Raw genomic sequence first — 14,935 nt, 5'->3', positions numbered from 1 at the left:
TGGGTGGGGCCATGCTAAGTAAATCTTTAATCCAATTTTTTGTTGATGGGTAGGGCTGTTCCCTCCCTGTTGTCTGGACTGAGGGCAAACTGTTGTTGACCCATGCCTTCACAGGAAACTCCTTTCTCCTGGCTCTTGATGTGCACAAGGTTTTGTTTGTGCCCTCCAAGAGTCTGTTTCCCCATTCCTGTTAAAGTTCTGTAATCAAGTCCCACTGGTCTCCAAAGTCAAATTCTTTGGGGATTCTTAGTCCTTTTCCCTTTCCCCAAGTGGGGAAATCTGTTGTGGGTACTAGAACTTTCTTAACAGTGCAAGAATTTCTTTGATATAATTGTTCTGCAGTTAGGGACAGAAAGTGAGCAATAATTCAGATATCCAGAGGGCACAGCAAATAGCCAGCTTGATTTTATTCAGGATTATTCACAAGTCATCCTTTGGAGAATCTGATCCCCTGTGTATTTCTGATGGGTGGTGAATTTGAGCAGGGTTACTTCTGTAGCTCAAGAGACTGTTTTTGAGCAATACTCATGTGTGTGACTCAAGTCAAGCATAGGCATCCTGTCCTGTCTGGGCCTGGGGAAGTCAAAGCCTAGACCCGTTGTTCAAATGGGACAAGCTGGGATTTCCATCAGGGTAAGCAGATACTACTTGGCTTTTAATAACAGCTTTCATCTGTGGAAGTCATTGTGTGCCGGGTACTCTTTATTAGTGTATCCTGACTGAATCCTTATAACTGCTCTATGAAGTAGGTACTGCTTTTCAGGTTGATGAAATTCAGGTTTTTGATCAGGGTCAAATAGCCAGTAGCAGAGTTGGACTTAAAGAGCTAGAGTTTCTAGCCATGATGGGGTCCTGAAACATCACAGGTTTAAGGACTCTGGACTAATTCTAGCCCCATCCTCTGGTGAGGCTGAGCCTAAGGGCATCTTGCCTGCCTGCTTCATGGTGGTAAGACTTGCGGGGGAGAGAGCAGTGGCTAGGACGTCATTCTTAGCAGTGGGCACAGACCGTGTGCTGTTCTTTTTCCAGTCGTTGTTGTTTAGTCCCTAAGTCATGTCTGACTCTTTGCAGTCCCCATGGAGTGCAGCAGGCCAGATTCTTCTGTCCTTCACTGTCTCCCACAGTTTGCTCAAATCTATGTACATTGAGTCAGTGATGCTATCTAACCATCTCATCCTCTGCCGCCCCCTTTTCCTCCTGCTCTCAATCTATCCCAGCAGCAGGGTCTTTTCCAGTGACTCAGCTCTTTTGCATCTGGTGGCCAATGTATTAGTGCTTAAGTCTCAATCCTTCCAATGAATATTCAGGATTGGTTTCCTTTAGGATTGACTAGTTTGACCTCCCTGCAGTCCAAGGGATTCTCAAGAGTCTTCTTCAGCACCACAATTCAAAAGCATCAATTCTTTGGCACTCAGCCTTCTTTATGGTCCAGTTGTCATATATGTACATGACTACTGGAAAACCATAACTTTGACTATACGGATCTTTGTCAGCAAAATGATGTTTCTGCTTTTTAATATGCTTTCTAGGTTTGTCATAGCTTTCCATCCAAGAAGCAAGTGTCTTTTAATTTCATGGCTGCAGTCACTGTCCACAGTGATTTTGGAGCCCACAAAAATAAAATCTATCACTATTTCTATTTTTTCCCAATCTATTTGCCATGCAATGGTGTGACTAGATGCCATGATCTTAGTTTTTGAATGTTGAGTTTTAAGCCAACCTTTTCACTTTTCTTTCACCCTCATCAAGAAGCTCTTTAGTTTCTTTCCACTTTCTGTCATTAGGGTGGTATCATCTGCGTATCTGATGTTGTTGGTATTTCTCCCAGAAATCTTGATTCCAGCTTGTGATTCATTCACTTTGGCATATTGCATGATGTACTCTGCATATAAGTTATATAAGCAGCATGACAGTAAATAGCCTTGACATACTTCTTTCCCAATTTGGAACCAGTTTGTTGTCCATGTCCAGTTCTAGCTGTTGCTTTTTGACTTGCATATGTTTCTTAGGAGACAGGTAAGGTGGTCTGGTACTCCCATTTCTTTAAGAATTTTCCAGTTTGTTGTGATCCCCACAGTCAAAGGCTTTAGCATAGTCAATGAAGCAGAAGTAAATGTTTTTCTGGAAATCCCTTGCTTTTCCTGTGATCCAGCAGATGTTGGCAATTTGATCTCTGGGTCCTCTGCCTTTTCTAAATCCAGTTTATGTATCTGGAATTTCTCGGTTCACATACTGCTGAAGCCTGGCTTGGAGAATTTTGAGCCTACCTTGCTGGTAGGTGAAATGAATGCAGTTGTGCCGTAGTTTGAAAATTTTTTGGCATTGCCCTTCTTTGGGATTGGAATGAAGATTGACCTTTTCCAGTCCTGTGACCACTGCTGAGTTTTCCAAATTTGCTGACATATTGACTGTAGCACTTTAACAGCATCATCTTTTAGGATTTTACATAGGTCTGCTGGAATTCCATCACCTCCATTAGCTTTGTTCTTAGTAATGCTTCCTAAAGTCCACTTGACTTCACACTCCAGGATGTCTGGCTCTAGGTGAGTGACTACACTCCTATCATCATAGTTATCTGAATCATTAAGACCTTTCTTGTATAGTTCTGTGTATTCTGTCCACCTCTTAATCTCTTCTGTTAGGTCCTTACTCACTCCCATTCTTGGATGAAATGTTTCCTTTGCTATCACCAATTTTTTTTGAAGAGAAGTTCTCTTTCTTAGAGAATCTTTCCCATCCTGTTGTTTTCCTGTATTTCTTTACACTTCATTTCAGAAGGCCTTCTTATCTCTCTTTGCTTTTTTCTCGAACTCTGCATTCAGTTGGGTATATTTTTCCCTTTCTCCCTTTTCAGCTATTTGTAAAGCCTCCTCAGACAACCACTTTGCCTTCTTGCATTTCTTTTTCCTTGGGGTGGTTTTGGTCACTGCCTCCTGTACAATGTTATAAACCTCCATATATAGTTCTTTATGCACTCTGCCAGATCTAATCCTTTGAACCTATTCATCACCTCCACCTTATAATCATAAGGGATTTGATTTAGGCCATTCCTAAATGGTCTAGTAGTTTTCCCTACTTTTCTTCAATTTAAGACTAAATTTTGCAATAAGGAGCTCACGATCTGAGCCACGGTCAGCTCCCAGTCTTGTTTTTGCTGACTGTATAGAGCTTCTCCATCTTTGGCTGCAGAGAATATAATCACTCTGATTTCAATAGTGATCATTTGGTGGTGTCCATGTGTAGAGTCATCTCTTGTGTTGTTGGAAAAGAGTGTTTGCTATGACCAGTGTGTTCTTTTGGCAAAACTCTGTTAGCCTTTGCCCTGCTTTATTTTGTACTCCAAGGCCAAACTTGCTTTCTACTGCAGGTTTCTCTTGATTTCCAACTTTTGCATTCCAGTTCCCATGATGAAAAGGACATCATTTTTGCTGTTAGTTCTACAAGGTCTTATAGATCTTCATACCCAACTTTATCTTCTTTAGCATCAGTGGTTAAGGCAAAGTGATGTTGAATGGTTTGCCTTGGAAATGAACCGATGTCACTGTTTTGTTGACTATGAGGGCTACTCCATTTCTTCTAAGGGATTCTTGGCCACAGTAGGAGATATAATGGTTACCTGAATTAAATTCATCCACTCCTGTCCACTTTAGTTCACTGATTCCTAAAATGATATTCACTCTTGCCATCTCCTGCTTGACCACATCCAATTTCCTTGATTCATAGACCTAACATTCCAGATTTCAATATTGTTTACAGCATTGGACTTGACTTTCACCACCAGACACATCCACAGTTGAGTGTTGTTTCCGGTTTGGCTCAGCCAGTTCATTCTTTCTGGAGATATTAGTAATTGCCCTCTGCTCTTCCCCCATAGCATATTGGACACCTTCCAACCTGGGGGGCTCATCTTCCAGTGTTATGTGTTTTTGCTCTTTCATACTGCTCATGGGGTTCTCACGGCAAGAATACTGGTGTGTTGCCATTCCCTCCTCCAATGGGCCACATTTTGTCAGTACACTTCACTATGACCCACCCATCTTGGGTGGCCCTGCACAGTATGGCTTATAGCTTCATTGCATTACAAAGCCCCTTTACCAAACCATGCTGTGATCTATGAAGGGGCTTCTGATATAGGTGTGTTAAGCAGTCTAGCTTAGTGGTTAAATTGAAAGTGAAAGTTGACTCAGTCGTGTCTGTTTGCAACCCCATGGACTATACAGTAGAAATCCATGGAATTCTCCAGGCCAGAGTACTGTAGTGGGTAGCCTTTCCCTTCTGCAGGGGATCTTCCCAACCCAGGGATCGAACCCAGGTCTCCCGCATTGTGCGTGAATTCTTTACCATCTGAGCCACAAGGGAAGCTCAAGAATACTGGTGTGGGTAGGCTATCCCTTCTCCAATGGATATTTCCAACCCAGGAATCGAACTGGGGTCTCCTGCATCGCTAACAGATTCTTTACCAGCTGAGCTATCAGGGGTTTTTCAAGTCAGACATACCAGGTTCTGCTTGTGATCCTGGGTAATCTTTGCACCCCAACTTTCCTGTCTTTGAATGGAGTTATGGTAAGCATATATGAGTTTTATTGTCCATAAAGTGCTTTGTATCATGCATGATGTGCTATCCAGTGCTAAGTAATTGAAAATTGCTCTTATTAGGAATTAGCAAACAGCTAGTGTGTCCAGGGAAGCTTGCAACTTTAAAACACTTGAAGTGTGGCCATCCTGTGACATAGGGCTGAGCCCCTGATTGAACCTGAGAAATCTCTTGGTGCAGAACTGTTTCCCAAAGAAAGAGATAGACAGTAAAGAAGGGAGCCCATTAGGTAATCAGGGGACCACACTCACCATCAGATCTGTAAATACTTCCTTCTGGCTTGAGACCATCACTTGCCTCAAAGGAAAGGACCAGAATGGAAAGAAGGGACCCAGCCTGCTGTCACTTTGACTGATCATCTGTCTAAACTGATTTCCCACTCCTTTTTTTTTTTTCATCTCTTGGGTATAAAATGCCTCAGGTTTCAGCTGGTTCTGCTATGTCAGGTCATCAAAGAAGCTCTATGTGGAGGGCTTGTAAATGGGTAAATGGATTAGAGCCTCTTTGAGAGGTCCATCTGTTCTGTCCCTACTTGAAGGCCTTGGCACCAGGATTTGGAGGAAGCTGATATAATATAGCATCTGTCCAATGGGAGCAGAGGTGAGTGGCCTAGGGTAGGTGAGTCAGTCAGAAACCAGGAAATCCTCTTATCGTGCCAGATACCTGGGCTTTCCTCAGTAGCAAGAACTGAGCAGCAAAATCTGGTGAGTCAGCGTGTCTGGGAATTAGAGTTGCCAGTCTGTGAGCATGTGGAATTTTTAAGTTTAGGCCTTTTGTTTCTTTCAGCATTTCAGTCGTAGAAACACAGATCTGGAAACCAGACCGTCCATGTGGTATAGTGCTGTTTGTTTTGGATAATTTAGCTTGAACAGGTTGCTTCTCATGTATTCTGGTCTTCCAAGAATTAACCCCCTTGGCTTTTACAATTTTAATAAGTTGTGCTATGGCTTACTAGCTATACTCTAAAAGCATAAAAAGGTTTCAGAAAACTTACTTGGGTCTGTCATTTTCCACACCAAAAACCTTCTTAAGGGGCTTCAGTGTGGTTTTGAAACCTAAGTGAAACTGCAAATCCAAAAAAGGCATGTATAGTCATGTCTGTCATTTATTCTTTTTGAAGGTGGAGAATGGGACACACCCTGATACTATGTGATTCCAATGAACACAGGAATGATTATGGTCTTCATTTTAAACTTGTACACTGAGAACATACCCTTAGAATTCCTTTTGAAGATAACTCTGAATTTATGCAAGTACTATTTGGAGGAAGTAAAGTTCTTTAGCTAAAGTTTAAAGCTCCAACTTTACATTAAAAGCACCCTTTTACCCTACTGCCAGCCTCATTAGAGCTTTGAATTTGGATTGTGAAGGTCCGTGACTCTAGAGCTGGTGAGACATGGGTCTGACATTGATTGGGTCCACTTTCCCTGCTATACTTCCAAGTTTCTATTAACATAATTTCAGAGGCTGCAGTTATTACGCTCTGCTGTGCTGTGCTTAGTCACTCAGTCGTGTCCAACTCTTTGCAACCCCATGGACTGTAGCCTGCCAGGCTCCTCTGTCCTTGGGGATTCTCCAGGCAAGAATACTGGAGTGGGTTGCCATGCCCTTCTCCAAGGGATCTTCCCAACCCAGAAATTGAACCCAGGTATCCCACATTGCAGATGAAGTCTTTACTGTCTGAGCCACCAGGGGAGGCCCAAGAATGCCAGAGTAGGTAGCCTGTCCCTTCTCCAGGGGATCTTCCTGAGCCAGGAATTGAACTGGGGTCTCCTGCATTGCAGGCAGATTCTTTAGGTAGCAAAATTTTACAAGCACTAAATTTTAGATGGATCTTCTGGTAGACTAGTTGAAGGTAAGAATGAGTCTAAGTAGATAAAGTGTCTCCAGAGAAATCACCTCTTTCCTGGCCAAGAAATTTCTAGCAATCTTCCTATAAAACACTTTTTAGTTAAGTAATAAGTAAATCACTATGATGTTACGTATTAGTGCAGACTTTTCTTTTTCATCTAGCTGTTATCCTATCATTTAGAGATTGTATTTGGGTAAATCAGTCCTTCTTTTAAAATGGAGATACCTTCTTAAAAGACTAATAAGCCTGCAGGCCCTATAGGACATTCACATTTAGTGTGAACTTGACTTTCCTTCTACATACTACCTTTCTGAGAGGGGTTTTTAGAAAAGAAGCTCAGCAACTGGGACCCTTGGCATGGAATATAGTCCTGGTGGATGGCTCCCATAGGTGGATAGGGTAAGGGTGGAGAAAGGGCTTGCAAATTCTTTACCTCATCTTTAGGGCATTATGAAACTATATATAGTTATTTTGGATGTGACCACTCTTCCTCCTTGTTCATCCTACTTAAAAAGAAAATCTGAGAATTTTGACATTAGAGACTAGAAGATGAACCTTTTATTTGTACCTTTGGTGTTAACACAGGCTCAAATAACTTTCTTATGTGATGGCGAATTGGCAAGACAAATTTCCTTTGGAATATTTCTGGCAAACCCATAGTCTTCCTGATGCATTCTGCACATGAATTCTTTGTGATCTATGTTACCTTAAGAATTTTAGGAATTTCCATTATTGGTTCTCCATATGTGTCCTAGCCACTGCATTTCCAAGGTGAAGGTATAGGCTTGTGAGGAAGGTGATGGTGAACTTGGGGTATTTCCGCTAGTTCATGGTTGGCTCATTGCAAGAATGGTGTTGCACTGTGCAGTCCCTGGAGAAGAGCTCGCATACTCTGTCTTCCTGTTCAGTGGTGATTGCTCTTTAATTTTCTTCTAGGTTGGCTGGCTCCTCTGACTGATGGCATGTTGAGGCACATGGGTCAGTGGCAACGAGGGCATCTAATCCAGAGAGGGCCGCTCTAGAGGCCAGGCCACCAGCATCATGGGCCAGTGTGTCACCAAGTGTAAGAATCCCTCATCAACTCTGGGTAGCAAGAATGGAGACCGTGACCCCAGCAGCAAGTCACATGGTAGGCGGAGTGCAAGCCACCGTGAGGAACAGCTGCCCGCCTGTGGCAAGCCAGGTGGAGATATCCTTGTCAATGGGACCAAGAAGGCAGAGGCTGCTCCTGAGGCCTGCCAGCTGCCAACATCCTCCGGAGATGCTGGGAGGGAGCCCAAGTCAAATGCCGAGGAGTCGTCTCTGCAGAGGTTGGAAGAACTGTTCAGGCGCTATAAGGATGAACGGGAGGATGCAATTTTGGAGGAAGGCATGGAGCGCTTTTGCAATGATCTATGTGTGGACCCCACGGAATTTCGAGTGCTGCTTTTGGCTTGGAAGTTCCAGGCTGCTACCATGTGCAAATTCACCAGGTTAGTCACAAATACTTGGTGTCACCAGGTGAACAGAGGAGGAAAAAGAGCACCATTGAGCAGTGGTGCACAGCTAGGATAGAAGTGGGCATCAACAGTCCTTGCCTGAAGTTAAGTGAATAATCCATGTTGCCAAGTTGCTGTCCCACCCCACTGCTATTTCAGACTTCTGTCTTTTCTTCCGCTCCTTTGTCAGTTCACTTACTTCCTTACTCAGTTTATGTGCACCTCTCATGTGTCAGGCATCGAGTGCCACTGGGGATGTGCTTTAGTCACTGTAGGAAGCTTGTTGCCCCTTTCAGCTCTCCGAACAATACCCTTAGCCACCCTGTGTTCCAGTAAGGAGAGCTGGCCCCAGTTATCAACTAGTGCGTGTGTGCAGTCAGTCATGTCCAACTCTTTGTGACCCTGTGGACCATAGCCTGCCAGGCTCTTCTGTCTGTGGTATTTTCTGGGTAAGAATACTGGAGTGGGTTGCCATTTCCTCCTCCAGGGGATATTCCCAGCCCAGGGATTGAACCCGTGTCTCCTGTGCTGGCAGGCTGATCTTTACCACTGAGCTACCTGGGAAGTCCTGTCAGCCAGTAGTTAAGTGCTTTGTTATGATCACGCATCCATCCCTACAGAGATTATTTGTGGGAGACAGCATGGCAGGGTCACAAGGTGTGGTTTGCACAGCACTGGATTATAAGTAAGAAGAATTGACTTTGAGAACCCCTCGACAAAACTTTTAGTCCCTGGGTAGGTTACTTAGCAGACCTCAGATGTTCTCTCTTCAGAACATACAGAATCTCGAAGAACATGATCAGTGTGAGACCATGTTGTAAGCCAGAAGTATTATATATAGATGTTAAAAAATACACATACAGTGTTTGCTTTTTAGTAACAGAATTTTGATCTCTGGTGGCAATTTCCCCAGGTTCATCCAGAATCTTTGGACTCCAAAAATTTTCCTTGGCAGTAACCAAAACTATTCCAAAAACAAACAACCCCTATAGAATCAAAAGGAAAACAGGAAGACTCCCTCCCCATCTCCAAGGAAAGTCTACAGCTTAATCACTATTGCAGAATGAGAAACCGCATGGAGGAGGAGACTTTGGAAAGATGAATAGATGAATGAATGATATCAGCTGCCTACCATGTGCCTGGCACTATTAGAATTTGACATAACTTGTTTAGTTAAACCCTATGAAGTAAGGTAGTGTTCTTACCATTTGGCAGATGAAGTAGGATTGCAGTTAGTAGAGGAGTTGGAGTTCAAATCCCGACAGCCTCATAGTTATGCTCTTAATTATACTATATCACCTCTCAGTAAATGATATCATTTACAATGATTAATTATGCCCCTCCCTATTGCAGGAAGGAATTTTTTGACGGCTGCAAAGCAATAAGTGCAGACAGCATTGATGGGATCTGTGCACGGTTCCCTAGCCTCTTAACAGAAGCCAAACAAGAGGATAAATTCAAGGATCTCTACCGGTTTACATTTCAGTTTGGCCTGGACTCTGAAGAAGGGCAGCGGTCACTGCATCGAGAAATAGCCATTGCCCTGTGGAAACTCGTCTTTACCCAGAACAATCCCCCGGTATTGGACCAATGGCTAAACTTCCTAACAGAGAACCCCTCGGGGATCAAGGGCATCTCCAGGGACACTTGGAATATGTTCCTTAACTTCACTCAGGTGATTGGCCCTGACCTCAGCAACTACAGCGAAGATGAGGCCTGGCCAAGTCTCTTCGATACCTTTGTGGAGTGGGAAATGGAGCGAAGGAAAAGAGAAGGGGAAGGGAGAGGTGCACTCAGCTCAGGGCCCGAGGGCTTGTGTCCCGAGGAGCAGACTTAGTGGCTCTGTCTCAGGAGCAGCAGCAAGGATCTGCCTGCTGCCCTGCAGTCAACCAAGGAATTGGACCTTTCTGGAAATTACTGAAGATCCGGATATTTTCTACTTTACACCTTTCTCTGCCTTGTATCTGAAAGGGCTCTAAAATGCTGTATCATGTTTTAGGCACTTTCTTCACTTTTGGTTATTTTGGTTATTTCCCTTTTTTGGGGAGGGGTCCCCCAAAATATTTGAACCTGGCTACATGTTGTATATCTTTTTTTTTTTTTTTTTGAAGCCTTCAGATAGAATAAGCCTGCCACTTCTTGCACAAATTAGATTTTTTTTTTTGGTGGGGGAGGGTGTAGAGCAGGTAGTGGGGAATGGGACAGTTAGGTTGAATTATTGTTATAAAATGATACAGTGCCAGATCTCAGTTTTGCATATTCTTGTTTTTCAGGGCAGGTCTGTACTGTGTGTAGTGCTGTTTACATGGTTGAATTTAGGTTGTAATAATTACTTTTAAAGATTTACACAGAGTTGAATTTTGAATTAGCAGTGTTAACTGTTAACCACATTGCATTAATTCCCAGGCAATTTAAAGCTCTTGGAGAGCCAAGGCCAGCCAAGAGCATTTGTAGTCTGGTGATGACCCCCTTTTAAGCTAATTTATCTGAAACTCTTTATTTTTCTCACTTCTTGCTCATTCCTTCTTTGACCTATTTCATTTCATGTTGAGTTTATCCGTCAACATGCTGCACCTGTCAGTCAAGTGAGCAGTTTTGTTAGAACACGTTGTACTGAGAACCACTTAAGCATTTAATGCAGAGAAAGCAGTGCTACCTCAGTTTTGCTGGAAGTAGACTTTGATAGTTTTCTTTCTTTGATGAATTTTCTGTATTTTCATGTTGTAAGTGGAAATACTTTTTTTTTTTTTTTTTCATTTGCTTTGGAGCCAAAGTTTCTGTTCCTGGTGGTCGGAAAACTGTGCCTGCCGGCCAACTGACTTGAAGGAAAACTGTGGTATGGAGCTCTGCTTGAATTTTTTTTTTTTCTTAATTGAGTATCATCAGCTTACTTGTCTGGCAAGTGCAGGAGCCTGGGGTTGGCCTGAACTCTGCCAAACAAATACATAGTGTATTTAATGGTTAAACGCGGGCCCTGTCCCTTCTTGCTGCACCCATGTTGTCACTTAACCCCCAGAGTTATTTATTTTCTTCTTTGTTAATGTCAGGCTCATTTGGGGTAATGTGATGACTATTTAGGTTTACATGACCCTCCTCACCTTTTCCTACCCCCAAATATGTATATATACATATATATGTATATATTTTACCTATATTATATATATATATATATATACACATATATGTATCTATATTCCTTTGTTTCTTTGCCTGCTAAAACTAGCTATAAAAGGGAGCTGCCTTCAATATGCAAAGTATAAGAGTGTCAGGGAGCATCATAATGAAGGCTTTTGAATATGAATTTAGATCATTTTCATTAAAGATGAATTTTCTCAGTCTTTTCCTCACAAGAGGGAGTCCCAATTCCCTAGACACCTCCACGTGCTTGCTCTGTAAGGCCAGCTTTGGCTAAACTGCCACACAGGAGCTGACTGGTCCTACCTGGTTTTAGTAGAGGGTCCTCTTATTTTTCCATTAAAAAAAAAAATGTCCTCATAAAACTGTACTGGAAGGATGGATGGCAGGAACTTGTACCGTTCAGCTTCCAATACTTTGGAACAGATTGAAAAGGGAATTTTTAAATAAAAATTTATAAAAATATTTATACTCTTGAGGCAGTGAGAGTTTGTCTATTAAATATTTGGAGTTTTCTCCCTCAACTTACCCCCCATCTCCCTCCCAGGTATGTTTCTCAGCCTGGGCAGGAATTGCTTATTTTGAGTTGTTTTATTTCTTTTATTACTTATCTATGGCTCTGGGCTCCCATCTTTACAAAGATGATTTAAGGAGTTTCTGCAGTCAATGTTTTTGTATAATTGGTATTGACATAGGGAACATATATATATTTTTTAATCTGAACCCTGAGAGTTGCCCCTTTTACAGGAGTGGATGAGAAACTAAAGTTAGCCACAGTAGTTAGCACTACTGTTGGAAAGCTGATGGGTCCCAGTCCAGATATCTGGCTTTGTTCTAGCCTAAGACACAAGATCCTTGTGGACAGTTTCTAAGGGTCCTGGCAGGTTCTGTGGGCTCAATTGAAGTCAAGGTACCTAGACTGAGGTATTGAGACTGCCATCTCATCCAGTCAATTTACAGCCCCATTTTTCCTCAGTTCTGGGTTGCGCAGAGGTTAAGGTTAAAACCTTAATCTAGCAAGCTGCTTCTAGCCAGGTAAGACTGTTTCTGTCTCAGATCAGAAGGGGGTATGGAGAGGACACAAAAGGCTGAGTTATCCTAAGGACTGGAGGAACTGGATTCCTTCCCCAGCCTACAAGAAAGCATTCCATGCATTAGGTGTGCTATGACGGATTTTTTAAAAAACACTCAGCTTCCTCTTCAACAAAAGAGCCATTTAAAATATTTTTGGTTATATATTTAATGGTCTATTTGTTACACAAATGCAAATTAGAAGCCTGAAAAGGGAACAGTTAGGGAGGGACTTAGTTTCCTTCTAGGTTTGAGTCTTTGATGCAAGGAATTCAAGCTTATGCAGTCACATGGACCAATGCTTGACTTTCTCGTGGCTATAGGAAAAGCAGTTCTCTGCAGAGGGATCCAAGATGGAGTGTGTGTGTAGGGTTTGCCGTTATACTTCTGGGAAATGAGAGGTTCCTGTTCCTCTTCACCTACAGATAGGTTTGCTGCTTAATGAGTGAGCAGTAATTGTGTTGAAGAGGTCAACGCATGCCCCTCACGTAAGCCAGTGCATACTTCACTTTAAACAATAGGACACCAGAGTGGTGTGGTGGTGTGGTCAGGGGCAGGATGTGGATGCCATTTTGAAAATAGGCAAATACCAGTGTGACCACAACAAACTGAGTATGTTGGGAAGTTGTTTTTTGGCAGTTTTGTGAGCTTCTATGGTATTTCTTTAGCAATTGATTAGAAAGCAATATGAGATGAAGTGTGCTTCACTGCCTTGCTCTTCGCCTATACCTGCCAAATGTGAATGTATCATTCTTAACCCTGCATCCTGTAATGACACTTTGCTATATACTTAGGCTAGTTGCCTCAGCAGTTCTCCCTGCCAGATGTGCTCACATGTGTGAGTGGTTCAAGATTCCATTTCTACCCTTCTGGTAAGAAAAAAAATCTAGAGCTAGGTAAAGATCCAAATTTCAGCCAAGCCCTCAGGCTCAAGGGAATCCAACAGAAAATGTACAAGGCAGTGTTTTCAATATTAAACTTCCCTAAGGAAGGCACAGACTAGCCTTCTTGGAGAGGAAGAAAGGATTAAGCCACACATTTATTAGTGGGTCTTAAAATAGTACTGATCTCCCAAGGACTGGTGGCAAAATTCAGTCAGTGATGGATCTTGTAGGGTGTGGGACTCCATAGTTCATGTGATGGCCGCATATAGTATACTACGCCAAACTGTATTAAATAGTGATGGGAAATTACTTAAAGACCTGGTATAAAAGTTTAAAAACCAAAACATCTGTATTTGGGGCCATGTTTGGTTTGCATTTAAAGTCAGTCAGTCTTCAGTGTCGTGAAGCCCAAAGGTAGACCCAGTCAGATAGTTACAAAGCCTGGAAGAAAGCTGCTGCTAGGTTTGCTTTGCTGCAGTAGCCCACTTTGCCACTCTTCTTGTGTGTCTGGTTAGTCATGACCTGAACGCCTTGGTAACTGGGTAGCTAACAAAGGTCTTCCCTGGGGGACTCGGCAGTATCTTGTTTAAATGTGTGCGTGTTGCTAATTCACTTCAGTCATATCCGACACTGTGTGACCTGTGGACTATAGCCCACCAGGCTCCGCTGTCCACAGGATTCTCCAGGCAAGAATACTGGAGTGGGTTGCCATGCCCTCATCCAGGAGATCTTCCTAACCCAGGGATTGAACCGGCGTCTGTCTCCTGCATTGGCAGGTGGATTCTTTACCACTAGCACCACCTGGGAAGCCCTTGTTTAAACAAGATGGACTAAAAGGACTATTAAGTCATTAAAGTGTTAATTGGGACTCTTTGAGAAATGTACCATTGATTCTCCTCTTACTCCACAGTTTTCTGAATCATATAGAGGGGTTTCCCACCCACTCCCCATTCAGAGTTTACACCTTTGTTAAGTTGTAATTATTAGCATTTATCCAGGTTAACCTTGACTAGCACTGCCTTACATTGAGAATCTGCAGGTGTTTTTCCTCACTGAAAAACAATATTGAGTAACCATCAGATTCTGTTTCTGATTCAGGTGCTGGAGTTATCACATCCTTCTCCCTATTCCTTTCTTTGAAAACTGAGCCTGCTCTTCCACCACCCACCTTCCCTACAACTTTCAGCATAAATCTTGCATATTGCCAAAGGAAGCCATCCAGCAGCTGCTGTGGTTTTTTCCCCAACACACATTTATTCTGGGAGAAGTGTCTTCCTTCTGACCCTGGTCCTAGCCCCTTGAGTCTGTTATTAATTGCTCTTACCTGTTGCACTAATGAATATGATACTAGGTTTCAAAGGAGGGATTTGAAGCAATAGGCAAATGGGGCTTGGATAAACTGGTCCTACAAATAAGATACCCTGCCTTATCCCGCTGAGGTGATGAGTCCACTACTCATGTGACCCTCCACCTTTGTGGATTCCTCTTGGTTTGTGACCAGCGTATCTGTTTCTTGAAGTTGTACAAACTTGTTGACAAAAGTCAATACTTTGATTTGTATTCTCTGCACTGTTGCACTCTCCAAATGGCTCCTTGAATATTTTTATTAACTTGTTACACACATTATTGTCTACTTTTTTATTTGGAAGGTAACCTGCTGTTGGACTTAATAAATTTGTTTACTTGACTAATGACAGTTCTGCAAGAAAAAACCACCCCCCCCCCCCCCCAGCAAAAAAAATACCTGTGACTTCATTCTGGGGTGAGCTTTACCCACCAGGAGCCTCTTCCAACATAATGGATGGCAAATCCTGTGCTTTGGAAAACCGTCCAGATCTTACAGGATCCCCAGCTACAAATACAGATGTTGATCTCCCACTCACCAAGCTTAACAGCTTTTCAAGTCCCAGTACTTTTAGGC

General features: G+C 42.7%; 1 protein-coding gene across 1 annotated transcript in view; it reads left to right on the top strand.

Annotated features, from left to right (window-relative positions):
• The window catches only part of DCUN1D3 (defective in cullin neddylation 1 domain containing 3), a 53,392-nt gene extending 38,691 nt beyond the window's left edge, over positions 1-14,701 (top strand). The window contains exons 2-3 of the mRNA XM_061152986.1: positions 7,383-7,918; positions 9,278-14,701. Of these exons, the coding sequence (XP_061008969.1) occupies positions 7,488-7,918; positions 9,278-9,761 (915 nt within the window). The 5' untranslated portion in view covers positions 7,383-7,487 and the 3' untranslated portion in view covers positions 9,762-14,701. The remainder of the gene's footprint in view (positions 1-7,382; positions 7,919-9,277) is intronic.
• Positions 14,702-14,935: the final 234 nt, after the last annotated feature.

The sequence above is a fragment of the Dama dama genome, chromosome 10, assembly GCF_033118175.1.
Source record: "Dama dama isolate Ldn47 chromosome 10, ASM3311817v1, whole genome shotgun sequence".
Taxonomy (NCBI): domain Eukaryota; kingdom Metazoa; phylum Chordata; class Mammalia; order Artiodactyla; family Cervidae; genus Dama; species Dama dama.
This window is presented reverse-complemented; position numbering and strand designations above follow the sequence as displayed.